Source organism: Anas acuta, chromosome 10, assembly GCF_963932015.1.
Source record: "Anas acuta chromosome 10, bAnaAcu1.1, whole genome shotgun sequence".
In the NCBI taxonomy this organism is placed as follows: Eukaryota; Metazoa; Chordata; class Aves; order Anseriformes; family Anatidae; genus Anas; species Anas acuta.
In genome coordinates, this window is record NC_088988.1 from 9505007 (window position 1) to 9525492 (window position 20486).

The 20486-nt window shown below is 43.2% G+C and overlaps 1 protein-coding gene across 2 annotated transcripts in view; it reads right to left on the reverse strand.

The window, feature by feature from the left end:
- CMTM4 (CKLF like MARVEL transmembrane domain containing 4) overlaps positions 1-20055 on the reverse strand; it is a 53191-nt gene extending 33136 nt beyond the window's left edge. The window contains exons 1-2 of one of the 2 annotated variants that reach the window (XM_068693738.1): positions 19403-20055; positions 687-863 (exon numbers count right to left, since the gene is read on the reverse strand). In XM_068693738.1, coding sequence (XP_068549839.1) covers positions 687-863; positions 19403-19588 — 363 coding nt within the window. In that variant the 5' untranslated portion in view covers positions 19589-20055. The remainder of the gene's footprint in view (positions 1-686; positions 864-19402) is intronic. The other variant, XM_068693737.1, reaches the window with a different exon arrangement.
- Positions 20056-20486: the final 431 nt, after the last annotated feature.

Sequence of the window (20486 nt, forward strand, 5' to 3'; positions counted from 1 at the left end):
TCCTTAGGCTGACAGATCTTTTGCTAGAGCGACTCATGTTGATTTTGTGACCTGTGTTTATGCAAACCAATCTGAAAGTTTAACTCATAATACAGCATGGAAATGGAGACTTGTACAAAAGGAATGTGCATTGCCAGCAGTTCATTTCCTAAAGCTCCTCGTAGTTGAGAGCATATTAAGCACTGCCAGTCAATGTTTAATAGTTAGGTGCCTAAGCAATTCAACACCTGATTTTCACAAAAAGCACATGATTTTTTACACTATTACCCAATGACTACATTAATCTGTTTAAGAAAATATATGTAGCCCCAGAATCCTAAAATGGAAAACAGCTTAGGAGAGAACAACAGGCTACTGTAAACACAGCATCTGTCAAAGTTAAATAACTACAGACTGCATTTTTATCCACTTCATCCACAAACAGTAATTACTGGCATTAGCATAAAGTCCTTCCTTCCAAAGAGAATCTAACAAAAAAGAATTTTAGCTCTATTTAACGTAGTTTAATCTTGCTACGTTGCAAAGCTCATTCTGCTGTTTGTATTCAAAGTGAAATGTACACTTAACTCAGCATAAAGAGTACTCATACAGAATCTTAAACATCAGCAGAAAGTAAAGTTCAAAGACCAAACTTAAGATCAGTTTTGCAGACATTTTGAACAGAGTAAAGATTTGTATGAACTTACAGTAAGATTCCAGTTGATCTGTGGTATTCTTGTGTGAAGATTTAGACTGAACATTAGCAACAGAACTCCAGTAACCACCAATGCACTACAGCTCACAAACTCGAAGAAATAAAGGCCTTCGCAAGGGGAGCATTCCATGATGGTCTCTATGCAGATGAATGCAATCAGTGCCAAAACCTAGGAAGAAAAACAAGTGGAAAAAATATAAATAGATTTCCACATTTTGAAAATAGCCACAAGTATTCCTGAAATTTCCATTGGGAACATGATCAGTTTACACTCAGGAATGTGTGATTTTAGTTTATAACAGGGCACTGTCTGAGAGCAAAAACAAAGGCAAATTAATGCAAGACTTTCTGGATATCTCCTGTTCAACGAAGTATATTTTAGCAAAATTACAAGGAGTCTAACATGAAAGTGACTGAGACACCCAGAAATTCATGAAACCCCCTCAGGCCTTTGGCTGAACATGCAAAACGGTACCTCAAACATTTTATTTCATTTTGTACTCATGATAAGCTATTCCAAAACTTGGAGATGGAATCATTTGTCTTTTGGGCCAACCTCAAGCTCAATTATATAGTATTAACGCAGTATGATTGTAAAAGACATTTCAATAAAGCTATTATTTAAAATTCAAAATGACCTTGAAATCTAGATCAAAGCATAAGTTCAGGATCTCTACCAGCCTCCAAAAATGCCTGCCTTATTTTAGGATAACACAGTGAAAATCACTATCTGTTCAATGCGCAAAACTAAAATACATAGAAAACACACCAATATTAACTACCATTTAGATCTACAGAGAGCATTAAAGTTAAATATTTTAAAGTACATTTCAAACCAATTCCTCTATAAATTGAACTGCTAAAAGAAAACCAATGGAATATATGCCTTTTTTTCCCCTCTCCCCACTTTCCATGAAAGCAAGGAAGGCCTTAAGAGCGTTCTGCTTTGTGTTTCAAGACAACACCCACCCACCAACCCACTCACATTTCTCAGAAAGAATTCACTTTTTTGCTCTACCACAAAATTCTGCTGAGACCTTCGTCAATCCGCTTCAATTTAAGGATGAAGAACTTAAAGAGATAGCCTCCTCCTCATAATTTGAACACTTTGCACAATACCTCATAATAAAATACCTCATAATTTGAACACTTTGCACAAACGTTCAGATTAACAGAAGCCACAATACAAATCAATTTCTGCCTAACTGTTCTTTGCCAATTTCAATAATAATTTTGCAGCTACACTTTCTTGTAGCACTTGCTATGCTTCATACATTAGTTTGTGTCTCTGCCTCCTATCAACTCACCTGGCAAAATGAAGAAAATTGAGTTTGTCACTAATATCAGCAGTAATTCTAAGTAAAGGACAACACTGTGCAATTCCTTTGTCATAGACTTCAGAACACAGTAGCTAAGTTAAGTTTAAAATTTGATCAAAACACAGCAAAAACAATTTTAATTAAAAAAACCACACTAGGATATAAAGTCTCTCAAAGTTCATTTAGTATGCCATCTCTAAGATGGTACATGCTATACTAATTTTTGCCAGCTAATAGAGCAGGCTAATTCCCAAACAAATTCTGAATGGATACCCACTAACTAAATGCTTAACGTTGGATTATGTCCTTGATATTAAATAGCCGTGGAATGGGGAAAAACGAAAACAACAAAAAAAAAACAACATGCAGTGAAACTGAGCATTCAAAAACAGAAAATCAAGATCAAACTCCAATTACGATTTCAGCAATAGCATGAAAAATAAACAACTCTGTCCAGAAAGCAGCTTCATTTTACAGCACTAGCATGCAATTAAGTCCATGTTTTCTGTGAACACAAGCCTCATTACTGAAGATGACATAAAGATCAAAAAAGAGAAAATCTTAGATTTCTCACGTGGGATCAACATCAAGGATTAATGCTAAAAGTCAGAGTTAGCTGGCAAAATTTTTACTTGTAGATGTTCCAATATAATGAAGCCTCCCGTGCCCTTGCCACTACTTGTGATACATTACAACACTTCCAAAATTGTTATTGTTTTAGAAGAAATGATTTTGCAATATTCTCTAGAAAGTAGTACAAGCCCAAACAATATTAGGTTCATTTTCTAAAAATATCAACAGCTCTGAATTGTACCAGCAACCAGCATTAGCGTACAGCGGCCTAGGTTGTAACAGCATGAGTCTATTGGTAGCTTTTACCAGAAAACTTGAGAGAAAATCTCAACTGCCTCAGTTTATGATGGAGACTACGACAGCAAAACTCAATCTGCCTTTTGAAAACATGGGTAGAATAATTCACTACTAACGTGAGTTATCATCACACAGTTGATCAGGACACCTGAAAGAACGTTCCCATGAAAACACTTATCTTGCAACACTTTCTATTTACTGATTTATTGAAATAACAATATATAAATGTTAAAATATAAATAAATAAATAAATAAAAATGTTATTTATTGAAATAATAATAAAATACTTTTAAGCATACCTGAAGACCATCCTTTCTACCAAAGTTACAGATAATACTTCCTGGTAACCATCTGTTATTTGTCTCACAATGAATGCTACTACAAAAAAAAAAATCACCACAAAAAAACTATCCTCCCACAGATACTTCCCTTTTCGCAAACATCATCAAAACTTTACTGTTTATTAAGAAATATTTTCTCTTTGAAAAACTGGCATTATCTTGTCCCCCTCCACATTCATAAATTTGCCAGAAACGTCCTTTCAATTAATTACAAGTGATGCAAATCTTAGTAGAAGCACTAATGCTGCTTCCACTGCCCATTTCTCTCTGAAACAAACCCCATTTTATTTGTCTTCAACAATTTTATTTGTCTTGAAAATGCCAACTGCCCTGAACACATGAAACGAACAGGAAATTCATCATAGACTCAAACCTGTGACTTAGCTACACTACTTAAGTGTTGTGTAAATTCTGTGACATGAGCCCAAACCACTTGTCACAGACCATGGTTCAACAAGTGACCATACTCTTTTAAGAAACAACAAAGAAAAAGAAGCACACACATTAACATTGCAAGAAAAGCAATTCACTGCATTATTAAACATATGAAATAGATCGTGTCAGACTCACTGTATAAATTTGGCAGTGAATTAACACAATTTTGCCACCCAGAACACCATTTGGCTGATGTGCCACAAAGCAGGTTAGGTTCACACACATGAACCCAGGAGCTCTCCACTGCAGACTGGAGACAGACCAGAAGTCTTTATCCCAGCTTATTTTCTGACAGAACTCATTTCAGGTTTACAGCTAGCCATTTCCTCCTGTTCTGTCACAGAGCTCCTTAACCGTAACAAAAACACCTCTTCTGGCACCTACGTTTGCCTCCATAGCCTGCCTCTCTACCCACCACTGCCTACCGAACTAGCTGTACTAGATGAAGGTGACTGCTTCCCAAGGCTCAAAGGCCTGAAGAGTCACTTCTTCGCATCTTCCTGTGCTGTTCCCACCATCCCAGATGTAGGATGGCTGCCTTGCCCACACAGCCTCCTCAGGAGAGAGAGAGGCCAAAGGCCGCAGGACAGCTTCTCCAGCCCCGGAGACCTCCACCCACGCTCCATCTGGAGGTGCCCAGGGCAGCAGTGCCCCACACGACCGAGCCACAAAGCTGCAGCAGAGGAAAATACCCACTCCCCAGATGCCAGCACTTTGCTCTTGCTTGATAACACAAGTGGCCAACATTCCCTCAGGAAACCAGGGCACGGGAGCTGCCTAGGCCTGAGGCCACCTCCTGTGACTGCAGTGACAGCTAAGAAAACAAACAGCACCGTATCACTGCAGGGGCCCCAGTCAGTGAAGAGCACACTGCAATTTACCCAGTGCAGGGGGCAATCCTTACTTTTGAGTCGCACACCTCTTTTCATATTTTTAAAGCGATGAGTTTTGACAAGAAGTTTTTCCACAAGCAGAAGTTTCAAGGTTGGTTTACTGAGGAAAAATGAGAAGTTGAATGTGGCATAGATCTCCTCTTACATGAATTACTGCTCTCTCCCACAGACAACACAGCTACAGCTTTCTTGGATAGAGTCAAGAGAAAGTTTCCTCTGATGCATGAAATGAAACTTTTCAGCTGTTTTTCTCTGCAGTGAGTACTTCGGGGAGTTTTCTATTCCACCCTTATTTTTTTTCTCCCCTCCTTTTTGACAGTTGTTTCTCATTTCCCATCTACCTCCAGCCTTCCCAAAAGAAGCAAAGTAGGTATTGCATCAACATGAAACACCGTCACGGTGGAAACATCTGCTTATTCTTCTGGACATGCAGGTCTATGCTGAGGCACCCTAGGCCTCCTGCAACATCACATTTCCCCTGAGCACAGGAGATGGAAGAGCTAAGTCAACAAAAGCAGGACAAAGAAGAAGGAGCTGCTGGGTGAGCCGAGAACAGCGGTGGGTCTGCCCAGGCTCGCAGCACAGCGCGTGCCGTGCAGCTGCAGCCCTGTGATGAGAAAGAGTCCCAGAGCACCTCGTCCCTCACCTCCCACCAACACAAGGCAGAGAAGTCTCCAGCTACGGCTTTAGGTGTGAGAAGTATTTCCCAATAATGATTTCTGGGCCTTTTTAGTTTTAACAAAATTTGAAAATAAACATTAAATTGTTAACCAGTTTTATTGGTTGGGATGTTGAGGACCACTAAGGTAATGCATGTACAATCCGAGGCTACTGCATTTCTGTTACAGTGCACTGAACCCCGCATAAAGGCTCTATTCAGAAGCAGCCCCTCGCTGGAAAGGGATGAAGCTACTACAATTAAGGGCCGTTTAATTCTTGAAAGACAGCCTGTATGCTGTATTCAATGTTCTTTGATTTAGGCACATTAGCCTCATACCATTATTTTATTCATCTCAACTTTCCTGTAAATTCCCTTGGAGAAGAGCCTTTAATGAAGAAATCATCTGCCTTAGGCCTACGTAAATGGCTTATATTTACATCACTTTCTTGGCACCACAGGCACATCAGACAAAACACCGCATCTCCCCAAAATGGAGAAAATGCACTATGACAGGCAAAAATGCTGAAAGAGACCTTTTAGGAGGTCGTTAACGGTGCATCTTTCCTACCAACAATAAAAGTACACTGTATCTTAATTTTGAATAAATAATAACGATCATCAAACAACTTTGCACTAAAAATAAAGACAGTTCTGCAATGAAAACAAAGTAAAAAAAAAGTTTTCCTGTTTATCTAAAATGTTACCACAGAAAGCCTTATTGTGTGGTTAAATGACATAATTACGCATGATTTCCAAAAAACCACAAAATGGTCAGCATTTTTTCTGCCTGAAAAATACCCACAGAATTTCAGTAAGAATGTCACACTACCAAGACATTTTTACATCCAGACTGTTTAAATTAATGGTACAGCACAATACATATGCACAAAATTGAGAAGAAATAAATTGCTTTTACACCACTTAAAGTATCTGAAGACGTTAAACTTTCTTGAATTAAAATCTAGATTTATTGTTCTCATTTACTTGGCCCAGCAGTCCTAACTTAATGTACGAAACCAAGTGGGTCTCATTCCTTGCAAAGCACATGCACTTCCCACATCTAAAACAGCTGGCACAGATACGAATATTTGGGATCATATGGCTTAAACACAGTACTGCTTCTCCAGCAGGAAACCATCTTTTACCCTAAGCAGAAGAATGACTGATTTCCCGCCTGTTCTTAGCCTGTATCCTTAAGACTAAAAGAAATGTGTTATTAACTGGTAATTGGACTGCAAGGAGCTTTAAATCACAAATGAGCACTAAGCTTTTCTTAAAAGAAAATTTTGGAAAACTATGCTTACCAGAGAAGGAAGCTTAAGCAAGCACAAGTAATTCAGCACCCTGGATAAATTAAACTGTGCTCTAATGGCACAAAATATCACATGGAACAAATTCAGAGAAACTCAGCGAGACCTCTGAATTCAACTTGGATTTGGTATTGGTGGCGATGATAGAAATAATAGCAAAATACTCAAACTTCAAATCTTCGTTGCACCTCTAGGGTTTTGCATGTAGCGGCAATCAAGTTTTTACTACTTCTTAGTTCCTTTTTGGGTGTAACATGGCAAGACTTCAGCACATTTAATACTGTGGGATCTTTATTAAATCAGCTGATAGCTTGCCACCTCCATCAATTTCCTATAACCTTTGAAAGACTCATCTACTGCTGACTTCCCTTCCTCAGCTTAGGCGAAAGACCAATTCTAAATATAGAGCACATTTCTGAGGCCAGAAACACTCTGCTGGAGTATTGTAAGAGCCATATTTAAGAAGGAGGGTAACTTTTTAACAAAGTTAACAGAAAGTTACTTGTTTCAAAACACTAAGTAGATCAAAACTAACACTAGAAAGAAATTAACTGGACTGAACTAAGCTAAACAGAAGAGATTATCAACTGGCTAAACCTGAAATACTGAAGTTTTGAAAGTGAAATTAACCATTGAGTCCTGAATGGAAGAAACCCGCACAGGCAAAGGAGTGGCATATTTCCTGCTCCATATGATTGGTGCAGCATTGTATCTGTTGCTTGGACACACCTCTTCAACAAACATTGTGCTAGATACATGCAAAGCCAATTCCAGTTCAAATACTGTAAAACACAGTCTGTTTAGTAGTAAGGAAATAGTTTATGAAATGTTTTTATGGTGGCTTTTTTTTTTTTCCAATAAAAAACAGTTCTTCCTGGTACTGCTAAGCCAAATCACTTTTTTTTTCACCTTACATTAATACCATTCTCCAAGCGAACACTTCAGCATTACAAGCAATACACCAATGTGGGGACAGGCAGAGTGACAAGAGCCCCGACCCCCCGGCTGCCGATCCCTGCACAGCTGGCACTGTTGCTGGCAGCCACACGTCCCCCCAAGCGTTGCCTCCACCCCAGCGCCACCACGGCTCGTGGCCACCTACACCCAAACCTCCCGAATCCACCACAACTCCCCATTCCCTGGGAACAGCTCAGGGAGACAAAACTTCACCAAGATCTCAAAAGGGAAAGAAGGCAGCTGGCTTAATCCACGTCTGCAATGACTTCCCTGGAGCATGTGCAACAGCCCAGCACCTCTGAAACAAACAGGCACGGGCAGTCTTAAAGACCTGCACTACCAGACCCACGTCCTGCTCTGCACAGGGTGGCCTCATGCTGTGACAGCAGACCCCACGGCCACAGCCAGCTCCATCGCCTTCCCCCATACAAGAAAGGGGTGGCTGCCAAGTGCCCACCAGCATCAGAGGTGCCCCGAGCCAGGAGGGGCTGGAGGGCAGGAGTCACCTCGCGGCACCTGTAAAGCCCTGCTCAATGATTTTGCTGAACAGACGGCGAGTTTGTCTTCTTCAGTTACAGCCAACTAAAACACAGACATCTTCGTAATGAAGAAAAATAAATAGATCACTCTGACTGAGCTGTATTTCCTTTTCATCCAGTCAGATGACCAAAAGAACCACTGAGCAGAACCTGAAGCCAAGGCACATTATGAAGAGATGTTTGTTTTATGCACATTGAATTTCCTCGCAGAAATCCGAACGAGATGGAAACATACCTTCCAGGTTAGGCACAAAAGAAACACAGTACACCACCAGTCCTATAAACAAAAGCCCATCAACAGTTTTGTAACAACCCCATCCCACATTCATCTGAAGATCGTACATGATAAAGGCAAACAAAACATACAAAATGATTTCCCACTGATTTCTTTCCATAGGAACTTAAACCCCTGGTCCCCAGGAACTACAATTCCTGTGCATTTTAATTCCACCTATTTTCATAAGCAGCAGGTACCGCAAGACAGTAACGAACAAAAGCCCAATGTACCAAGCTACAGCATACGAATGGGAAAGGTAGAAATGTCTATTACACACAACTCCTATATAAAAAGGAACAGCTCAAATTTAAGGGTTTATTCTGTACCTACAGTACACTGAATGGTGCCAACAGCTTCAGTGAACGCACATATAATTCTCAATGATAGGAAGTGGGTTTTCCCTCTGCTTTTCATAGTTTCCTGATATTTGAGGCTTAGTTTTCCTATTGTCTCACCCTCATTTTGATGGATATCCGCAAGCCCAGCTTTTTATAGCCATCTCTCTCCTATTCTCAAACTTTACAAGCTCGTCTCCGTAACAGCACTGCCTGCTGCAAGACTGCAGGCTCCTCAGTAAATCCTTCCAAACACCTCAGCGAGTCTCGGTACACCCCTGCCTGTGCCAGGCAGAAAGCACCAGCAAGCTCTTACAGACCCACCGCTGCAGCATGCCCATGTTGGACTTCAGGACAGCATGCTGGAGTGCTGGCAAAAAGCATAATTAATCATGCCCTTAACAGAAAAGTGGAAATTCTTTACATGTGAAACTGCTCAGCTAAGTTTCTTCAAGTCTAATTTTATCACAGTTTGACTGCCATCTGCATATTATGTTCTTAGACATGCTAAGTAAGAACAGGTTAGAAAACATCACACATTTCTTCCTTGCTGCACTAAATATAATACGTTGAATCCTTTGCATCTTCCTCAGCCACCGGCAGCTGCACTTATGGGGGCAGAAAGAGGGAAAGAGAAAGAATAAAATGCTTTTCCAGAAGTCCCATTTACTGCTGGTCTTACTCATGCGGGCTTTATTAAAATAGTAACACAGAGTAAAAACTGACTAAAGGAAACAGAACAGGGGAAAAAATCTATCTTAACAGCTGAGTTCAAGAAAAGTTTAGCAGCCCTCACTTTCAGTCACCAAGACAGAGGAAGATGCATCCTTAAAACAAGTGGTAGCTCTTGTTTGTCTTTTTGACTAACGTAATTGTTAGTTGCACCAAAAGTCACTGGTTTTGTTTCAGCATTTACTTATTGAAGAACAATAAAATGTTTTTTATTACACCAACCTGTAAGAACTCATAACTTATCATATCTTTGCTATTAAAAAACCTGGCTACATGGTGTTACCTTATTTTGTCTCCAGGCTGCACACACATGCTCTGTATGTTAGGTACAAACATGCTCTCTGCTGGAACACAACACATTACTGGCTTGTGTGATTTCACACAGGCTTGTGTGAATTTTAAATAAAGTATAAACATTTTGGCTATTCATTCACTTTTGAGAATTCTCCACTCAGCTCTTAAAGCAGAGAAAAATCAACACTTCTGAACTGGCTTCATGTTCCCATTCGCATTCAAATGCCAACCAGTGTTGGAAACCAGGCTAGTCAAAACAATATTAAAACACAGTACCGTAAATTCTGTAACAAACAGGAGGATAAATGAATTGGTTTTAAAAAGTAAAGGTGTACTCGTAAAATTTGTCAAGGTATTTGATCCGTATGGCCCCGTGTTTAACTAGTCTGTTCGGCAGTTTTAAAGTAAGTGAAAGTTCTATTTTAAGACCATCAGAATCAGTCTGTATCCTTTAAAACCCCATTTAATCCTAATTACAAGTAAACATCAAACATCCCACAAATACTAAAACAAGAAAGGAATTTTAATGAGAACACAACCAAGAACTTAAAGTAGTCCTAAAGAATCCATTAAAGTTTTTGGAGCTTGTTTTTGTTTAAAGGAAATGGTGCAAAATGTCCTTGCAATCCCAACGTTCCCAAGATTGCAATCTGAAGGCCCCCTTAGATGCCATGCCTTAAAAGGCAAAAAGAGTCTAGACATACTGGTAAAACAGAACATTAAAAAAAAATAGATGTAGGCCAGAACATTAAAGAGCACTGCCAGCTGTACCGGGGAATGCATGAAACCTTCAAGCCTGTCTTGCTGTTTAGACTGTCTTACAACCGTTATATAGTAATATCTCACCCAAAATAGAAAGGAACCCACAAACTTGCATTGCATAATGGCAAATCCACCTACTCGTGATTTTATAACTCAAGAACAGATCTGCCTAAAGACTGCAAACAAACTCAGCACACTGCAAACACAGGACTATGAAATGATGTTAACAACGCAAAACCCTTACGACTCCAGCAACAACATCTTGACCTTCCTGGTCACAATTCTTATCGTCCCACCACTGTACACTAAACATACTGAACATCCAAGGCCTTCGGAAACTTTCCTAGAATTCTGAGAAGTGTTTTTTTTCTAGATACTTGGAAGATGTGATACCATCATATAAAATCAAAAGATCCCACACTCCCTGAAAGGTTTCATCTGCATCAGTTAAAAGGTTTCCAAGCATTAAACGCAACAATTAGAAGAAAATAGTGATAAAAAAACCTATGATGAACCCCCTAATAAATTTATTCACAACAGTCAAGTATATGTCAATACAATTAGTATTGTGAAAGGAATTTCACGGGACAAAGGTGACCAAAGGTTGAAGGCTCCTAACACTTCCCTATTTCATCATATTAACAATGTGCTTGTTGCTTTCTTGCATGCACATTTCAGTTTAAAATGTCCTAAAAGTATAGAAAAATACTAAAATGAAAACACTTGTAGTTGATTCATAAAATAATTCAGAAAAAAAATTGGCAGAACACCCCAAGAAGCTGTTATGAGCACTGCTATATTATAGCCAGATTTTTGCATCTGAAAATGAGAGCATTTAGTCTAAGTGAAAGTTCCACCAGAAGTGCCACCGTATGTACCAGATTGAAGTACAGGACATATTTCCATGCACCAGGTACACAGCTACTGTGCTTTTAAGCCATGCGCTAAAGGAAGAAACCATCACGAACAATTTCAGGTGGCTTGCAAGGTGAACACTTTGTGAACATATATGCAAGCTAAAGAAAATTTCAAAAAATTTCTTGTCTAACACCACCTGAATATCAGGTTACATAAAAAAAATGGTAGACAAACCTGAAGACATTTGCTAAGGTAAATAAACATCATTATATTCTTATACAAATGAGGACCCTAAGTATCAAAGCCTTCGGATCAGAGAGTTGGAATTGTGACACTGGAAATTATAGTTCCCAGTTTAATTTGCTCAAAATTAGATAAAATCTTGCGAAGTTACTCTGCTTACCTGAAACCCCCTTTCAGCTATTATGCTATTCTAGCAACATGCTGCAGTGCGACTGTGGATTTCATCCTGGACACCCACTAAATAAAATGAGGCTTCAGACCTGATCCCTGCAGGGACTGTAGCACTTGATAAATGTTGTTCCACACTGCCTGGACCAAGAGGTCTGTGCGAGTGCTATGCCAGCTCTGAGACCTCTCTGCCCATGGTCAGTAACATTTTGGACCCATCTTTATTCATAATTGTGTGTTCTTACACCTGCTCTATGTAAGGTTTGCGTAGCAGGCTTTTGCTTTCCTCCTCCTATTATTCTGCAGAGTTGATGATACAGGCTCCAGAGAAACCTTAACTCTTCCATATTTTGGGAGCAACTGACTACACAAATCAACTAAGAAATAAGTGAGTTTTGTTTTTTTGTTTAAGTCAGAGTGCATTTTTTAATTCATATCAAATTTACAGTGACTGCTACCATTACAGACCAACAGCATTTGACCCGCTGTTAAGACCTCTGTTCGGATGGCTATTCACTGTACGTATACAAAAAATTCAGTACCTTGTTTCACCAAGTAAGGTGGGTGTTTCTGAAATACAACTTGGAGCATGGGATGATGACTACCAAGACAAAACTATTAAACTGAACTGACAAATGCTGCATTAACTGGTATCAAAAGGAACTGATACCTCCCTTACAGCAGTAAAGTATGCTACAACAAAAATGCAGCCTCTTAAATTTCTAGTCCTTTTTCTTATGTTACATGATAATTAAATCTCTAGGGAGGCTCATCAACCAGAGAGAGATTAACAGAAATATTACAAGAAAGAAGGTTGCTTTCCAAATCATAATCCCATTAGAATTACCATTCTCATCGCAGCATCTACAATTAATATAATGTACCCATTACTATTAAAGTGGTTCATAATGGTAGGGGGGGGAAAAAGCATATATATTACAGACACAATAGAAGTTTCTTCTGAAAGCAGAATTTTAAACTATCCACCATCTTAGAGAAAAATCTGCAACTGGAGTTTAATGACTGTAGGACAATGGCCCATGACCTGACTACATCTAAGGGACATCACAGAAGAGACCAAAAGCCATTTGCTTTGCTGTTGGATGACAGCCACAGCCTTTTCTTCACATGCACGCAGAAACAATAAAAACCAAAGCTAAACAGTGTTATCTCATCATTCTTCCTTCTATGGTAAATGTCAGTATAAAAATATCACCACACAGCAGCGCCGATCTATAACCTTTCAAGAGAAAACTTTCCCAAGAGAAATAAGGCGTCTCAGAGACACTGTACAGACATGCTCTACCTAAATAGGATTTCTAAGCATATGTGCCTATTACAAATGTTATCCCTTTAATGTATTATCCCGACAGGCTTTTTTCTACAAGATACCAAAGATCACCAGTATCCACTGCCATACTCCCGTTTTCTGAACGAGCTACAAATACCACCAAGCATCAACCACTCAACGTCCAATAGCGAAGTCACAAGCACTTCTTATACAAATGCCAATTTATTGTTTGGAAATTACAACAGAATAAAACACGGAAGATGCAGTGGAACAGCTCTGAACTGCCAGCATGACTCTAGCTACACAGCAGGGGAGGAATTCCCAGCAGAGGTGTGATAAGCGCCAAGGTCACCGTGCGCACTGGTACGCCACCCCTGCAGGCTGCCTTCTCCTGGGCCGTGCTCCTCCGAATGGATCCCCGGGCAGCAGGCAGTGCCCAGGCAGGCTGCAGGGGAGCAGAGAGCCCCAGTGACGAGCAGAGTCCACAACCACCCTGCCTGGCTTTGTGAAGCAAGGTGACCGAGCACACGCAGCCATTTCAAAGTACATGGAGCAAAGAGTGGTTATGCAAATTGGCAGTGTTGACACAAGAACAAATGGGTATAAATTTGCTAGAGCTAAGTTCACACACCAGAAACGAAAGAGGCTTGCATACCTCAGAAGAGCAGAATAAAACAGCAAAAGCTAACTTTAAAGGTGAAACTTGATCGCTTATAGGAAAAACTAAGGCATGAGGTCACCAGTGACACTGAAACTGCTTCAGGAGGCTCAGGTGTCTCCTGCAGTGCTCCGCTTCTCGCCAAGACCACCAACACCTTTCCAGCAGGACCAGCGACCTGAGCAGTGACCCTGCCACACAATCCGTGACAGACAACGTCAGCTACTGACCTCTATCAGGTACAATAATTGCCTGTTCCCGCTGGTACTACCATACATATACACAACGGTATTTCCTAACAACACGCCACAAGGTGCAGAGCTCTGGATTGGGGCGGGTGGGACGTTGGGGCACCCAAGTGACCCTCCCCTCCAGCAGCCATCTGAAGGATGCTGAGCTGAAGGCACGGAAACGCTGTGATAACAAAACTGACTGCTGAGCACCTTGGACTAGTTTTCAACACGATTCGAGCAGTTAGCAGTTACCTTACTACTTGGAACATAAATTACGGCTATTTTTTAATGTAATTAACAATGAGAACTCTCAACAGTCTTATTGACGTACACATAGGTAGGTACTACGGGCCTTTTCAATGCTGATTTCTTCAACACAATAGACTCTAACAGCAAAGAATGTCAGAGTAGTCCTGGCCTTAACCAACTTCTGGATCTGGAAACGTGTAATGATAGTAAGCCACAGAACTTTTTCCAACATTCAGCTACTCTCCACCAATGAAGATGGAACTTTTTATACAGAAAATTGTGAACATATGAACTGCTATTCCCACCAGATTTCAGTTAGCCCAAAATCTTGCCTCCACCACCAAGCAATAGCACACACTGCAGAGAGCAAGCCCCGAGCAAGCATGCAGCGATGCTTCCCAGTACGCTCATCAGCAACTTGTAGCTCGGAGACCTCCCAAGCAGAAGCATTATCTCCATTAACATAGGTCTTTGATGAATTTCTGTAGTATTTGGAATGGGCACATTACAAATACAAAGTCTAGTGCTCTCCGGGGCAGGGAGGCCACCACTGCCTACCACAAATGCCACTCTTTCCCGAGGCAGCACGTGGTAAGGGTTTCCTGTAGCTGTTATCTTACTGCTCCAGTTAAACCATTCCTAACCACCACCAACATCGCAAGAGCTGGCTAAGCACCATTTTTTCAAATTTTCACATCAAGCTCCAGTTATTTTACCTTAAATCAAGTGCCTGCAAATACCTAGCAGGAGGCTGGTGAGAACCAAGGAGGCTCCCATTGGGATCCTGCCTGCTTTCCTCACACCTCACCTGGTGACCCGAGGAAAAGCCCACCAGGAACTACAGCTACCAAAGAAAATATGAAGCAGGCAATGGGCAGTCACCATTTCCTATGACAACGTCAGTGGTAAGTATATTCCTACATCCAACTCTTGTAACAGTAAGATTATTAAAGACGCAGTATTAGAGCAATGAAGGAAATATAACAATGCGTTTAGAAAAGCTGAAGGTAAAAACAAAGCAAGAAAAAAAGCAGCACTTGTCTCAAGTGAAACAACTTCCTGTGCAGAGGTGCTACCTGCTAACTGGCCCATCTATTCTGGATGGCAGCAATGGGCCCTTCCCAATTCCTCATACAGCAAACAACTTCCTTCAGCAAGCGCACTCAGAAGAGGAGAATCTCTTTAGGAAACTGAAGAAAAAAGGGAAGAGGCACTGAAAGGTAACAAATCATTTGAGGATGTTCATAGAAAACTTTTCCAGGGATATCTGCTTGATTGTACAATAATCTCCATGGGAAGTATTAAAGCCCTTAAAAACATGAGAAACATAAAACCATGCCAGAGAGTAATGAAAATAAACTCTAAAGAGCTTTTCTGCTCTGGTCTCCCAGGACAGCTACATAATCTTCCACATCTGCTGCACGGCAAGGTACTGCTCCATCTGAATGCTGGAGAGCCGAGACAATTCCCACCTAGACTTGACCTTCCCAAAAGGAAAAACATTTCTCTGTGTAGTGCACAAGTGTACCAGCTTCTCCTCACCTTCCTCTTCCAGTTCATATCCTCGTTATCCCAAAAACATCAACATCCCATATTACTTTGAGTCTTCCTCCCTGTCCATTTCCCTTGGTGCTGTTTCCCTCCCCTTATCAGATGACATCTGATCAGGTCTGTCAGCCTCCCCAGCCCCCTGAAAACTCCTTTCCTGATCGGGTCCAACACCCACCGCCCTCCTTCCTGCCAGCTGCCTCTCTACAGAGCTCGCAGCTCTGCCCAGCCTCAGCAGCATCGGAGGTTTCCCCTCGCAGCCAAACAAGCGCAGAGAGCGAGCTCACCCAAATGGAAAGACACAGGTGAGCGCACTATCTGCTGAATATCTCACAGGCTTAGCAAAGTGTTCAAAAAAAAAAAAAAAGTGAAAATCAGTTCAATACCAAGCTCTTCTACATTGAACTTCTTGTTACTTCCTTGCTATTCTGAACAAAAATCATCTTTAATAGTATGTATGGCTGACTGCTAATCACTAAGCTTAGCCTTGAATATTCATGAGAAACTCCAAATATTAAAAGTTTCCTTAGTTTTAATTCCCAAATTATAATTAACAGGAACACCCTGTAATACTCTTCAACCTTTTCTGGAAGTCAAGGAAATGAAAGCCTAATTAAGTCTTGGGAAAGTGCCGCACAATACTCTACATGAATCATTAACGTTATCGTAATCCTTTGTGACACTGCCCCTTTAAAGGACAGTTTCAGGCACATTCTCTTGAGATATGAATAAATGAGTTGGAACTCTTCTCACATCCAGCAGCGCTTAAACTACCCCACAGGCCGAAAACATCATGCTGCTTTTCAGCTCGCAACAGCTCCTGTAGTGGTATTTCGAATCAATACAGACAAATCTAGAGCCAGTAACAGAGCCCTGCAGTCCCTGTGCCTTCATTTTCAGGCATTTGACTTTTTCCCTATTCCTTCTTTTGACAATCAAAAACGGCACCTGGAGAAGAGCCATTTCAGCCACAATGCCCTGCAGTTACACGTCACATATGGCACTACGAGCTAAACTGTGGAAAGTCCTTCAACCGAAGATTACAGTAAGCGGCAATGTTTGTCTTCAACTGATAATTTTGTCTGCCAATCATGAATGTATTTTAATACGAATCCTGACATTAAATGAAGCATGTGCATTGTAATCTTTCTTGCAGCATTACTTTCTTTTACTAGAATATATTTAGAGACATTTTATCTTAACCAATTTTTGTTGAGGTTTTATTCTGTGCAGTGAAGGGTGATCCTTCTCATTTTTAAAAATGAGTCAGTGCTGTACGACAGCCTGATACACATCAGTTCCCACAGTAGTTTTGAAGGTATTACTAAGCATTACGACAACAAAAATAATTATCTTAGGCAAATAAGTCAATTAAGAGAATCGTGGAACATGTTCTTTCTCCTCCTTTTCCAAAACTGCTCACTTTACCACCAGTTTGCAAAAACCAATAGTTTGCTCTACCAGTCATTACCAGAACTTAAATGCAGCTCCTTTGGAGTACAACCACACAGAAACTGAATTTGGTGAGGCAGTACATAGGCTCCCATCCTATCCAAGCTAATTTGTCAACTTCCGACCCACTGGATTCATACACTCCGTATGCACCATGTGTGCTATATCAGGCCATTCATTAAAAAAAGGCACAAAACATTACTCAGTTCCTCCAAAGAAACTCATCTGCACGTACGCCTTCGTATGTCCTACGACATACTGGAAGTTGCAACATACTCATTCAACAGACAAGAAAACTCCAGTGTCTCTAAGTCCACCATCGTATGGTTTTTACCATTATCTTTTTTAATTTTATTTATAAGCCCTAAAAATTTAAGAGGCGTGCTCCATATTTTTTTCATATTTGTTCCAAATGTATCAGTTTAATAATAGACGATTTACTTACTCACAATCAATAATCACTCATTTTAATTAGAAGCTTTTAGCATGACTTGCCAAAGTTATTAGTGTACCGCAAAGATCAGCAGTAGGAACAGAAACAAAAATCCTGAGGGCAGATTATTTTAGCATATTAGGAAGCACCATCCCAGAACTTCAACTGCCTGGATTGTTTTTAATAGTTCCAGGACAGGTAGATGTTGCACAGTGATGACAGCTTCTTTGGCTTCAGTCCTGAAAACACACAATGTAAATGCAGCTGCTCCCTGTCGTTCAGCCTACTCATGTAATGCTCATTGCTAATGCTTGCAGACCTCGGATTTTGTTCTACACCGTGGAGATGAGAAGAAAACAAATTGCACTTCCAAATCCTGAGTTTTGCTGGGTATTTGCAAAAAGGACTATACACTGATAACCAGAACCCTCTATAAACTTGAGCTCACTGCTGAACCTAGTACACTTTGACTATATCTTACGTGAAATCTGTCCATGCAAGCTTTGTCTTACAATAACTAGCAGTGGTTTTAAACAATGAAGTAATACACATGAAATATTTAGAAGTTGGTGCGTTTTTGGTGTAGTTTTTCTTTTTAACATTATTGTCCTCAAAGAACTTACTTATATTAAGGGAATACAATTCATAGCATCTCTGTAAGGAACTACTTAAAAACCTATTTTCAGGTTTACTGTCATTTTCATAACTGCTCTAAAACACCCTTAAAAGTACATTTGCTAATTTCAAAGATGTTAATAACAACACAACTTTGAAGTTTGATCAGATGAAGACATGCATCAGCATCATCAACGGAAAAACCTCAGGAGTTATTACACGTGTAATTGTTACAGTGCTCTAAGCTTCACAAGGACTTCAAACTAAGCAGTGTAGCTGTTTAGACTCTCTGGAGAAACACAGCATGTGTTTTCTTTGAGAATGAAAAATGTTTTCAGGTTTTTTTTTTTTTTTTGCGCGTGTGTGTGTGTTTGGGGAAGGCTTGTTTTAAGGTTTCTTCCCACTTTGTGCAACTAACAGAACTTCAGGTGTGCATTTGGAGGGCTGTTTGTTTGCGTTTTAAGGTTTCTTTCCACTTCGTGCAACCAGCAGAATTTCAGCCAGCTAAAACCAAACGTGATGAATGTGCAAGCGACCTCTCACAGGCACCCCCGCTGCCCTGCGTGGCCAAGGCACGGCTGCAGCCCCGCACCTCCCGGGAGCTCCGGGCACCCTCCGCTGACCGCGGGGCCCCCGCTGCGCACCTGGCCCCGCTCTGCGACCCCAACCCCAATCCTCGTCCTCCTCCTGCAGCCCTGACACACCGCAGCCGCTCAGCAGCTCCCAGCTGGTCACAGCGGGCTGGGTTACGTTGGGTTGGGTCGGGTCGTTTCGTGTTGTTTTGGACCAGCGCGCAGCCCCCTGAGGCGTTTGTTTGATAACCCTGGGATTCGATGACTTGCGGCGGGACCCAGCGGGCGTGCTGGGTGGGGTTTTACCTCAGCCAGCCCAGTCTGGGGATACCCTCAGGCCCTGAGGCCGCCCCGTCCCTCAGGCCGCCGAGCACGGAGCCGCGGGGACCGCTCGGGCTCCGCTCCACACACTGAGCAAACCCCGGCTGCTGCCGGTGCCTCAACGGCTCCTCCGCCACCCCCAGCCCGGGGCGAGGCTCGCTCCCACCCAGCGCCCCGCCGGCCGAGGGGCCGTGGGGACGGGACCCCCCTGCCCCTGCCCCTACCGAACCGCGGCTCCCGCCCGCGGCGGCCCTGAAATGGAGGCCGTTGGGCTGCCGCCAGGCGCAGGTACGCACCTCGCCGCCGGGCGGGGAAGGGAGCTGGGGGCGGCCCGGGACTTACCACCTCCGCCAGCTTGATCCTGCCGAAGGTGCCCCGCAGGTAGTCCAGGTCGCAGCGGAGGCCGCCCAGCCCTCGGCGCTGGCTGACGGGCTCGGTGGTGGGCTGGTAGGGGCTGCTGGCCCCCGAGATCATGGAGGTGCTGGACGCCTCGCCATCGAAGCCCTCCAGGTCCTCGCCGTTCCTCATGGTGCCGGTGCCGCCGGGGGGCCGAGGGAGCGGGCTGCGAGCTCCAGCCGGCGCCTAGCGGAGCGTCGGCTGCATGGCACGGCACGGCAGGGCCGGGCAGGGCAGGGCAGGGCCGGGGGGCTCCGTCAGGCGGAGAGGCGCGGGGACAGCGGGGGCCGCATGGTGCCGTGCCCGGCCCGGCCTCAGCCCCGAGGAGGAGGAGGAGGAGGAGGAGGAGGAGGAGGAGGAGCAGCGGGAGCGCCCCGCCGCCGGGGGGCGCCCTCACCCCGCTGAGGGCAGCGAGGAGCCGCCGTGCCCGCGGCCGCGCCACCCGGCCCGGAGCCGCCCTCAGCCCGCTCGGCGGCGAGGCCGCCCCGCGGCTCCGCTGCTCCCCTGCTCCCGGCGCCGCTCCCGGCAGGGCAGCTCCGGCCGGGGACGCTGCTGCCGCCGCCGCCGCTCCGCCCCCTGCGCTCAGCGGAAAGGGCGGGGAGAGCCCGCCCCGAGCTGCCCGCCCCGAGCCGCCCCGCCCGGCCCCGGCCCCGGCACCTGCCCCGGGGCCCCGCTCGCCTCCCCTCGGCCGCCGGGGCCGGGCCGCTCCGTGCCTCGTCCCGCCCGCGCGGAGCGGCAAGTTTGGGTTCTAGGCACCGAGGGGGCAGCGCGAAGACAGCTTCCCCCACGGGTGAAAATGAGCCGTACCGCCTTTCAGCAGTTCTTCAACCATCTCGTCTTTCCCCCAGTCCCCAGTAAAAGTTTGTCTCTGGCTTCTAAAACACTGCAAACCGCCCATCTCGGATTTGGTGTTATTCACTGCAGCTCTTGTGTAGGCAGAAACAAATGACACTGTTTGTCCTTGGCACCTGCACGACTGAAAGGCGCGTGGAGGTTACAGCTGGTGCTGCCTGCTGCCTTTGGCACTTCT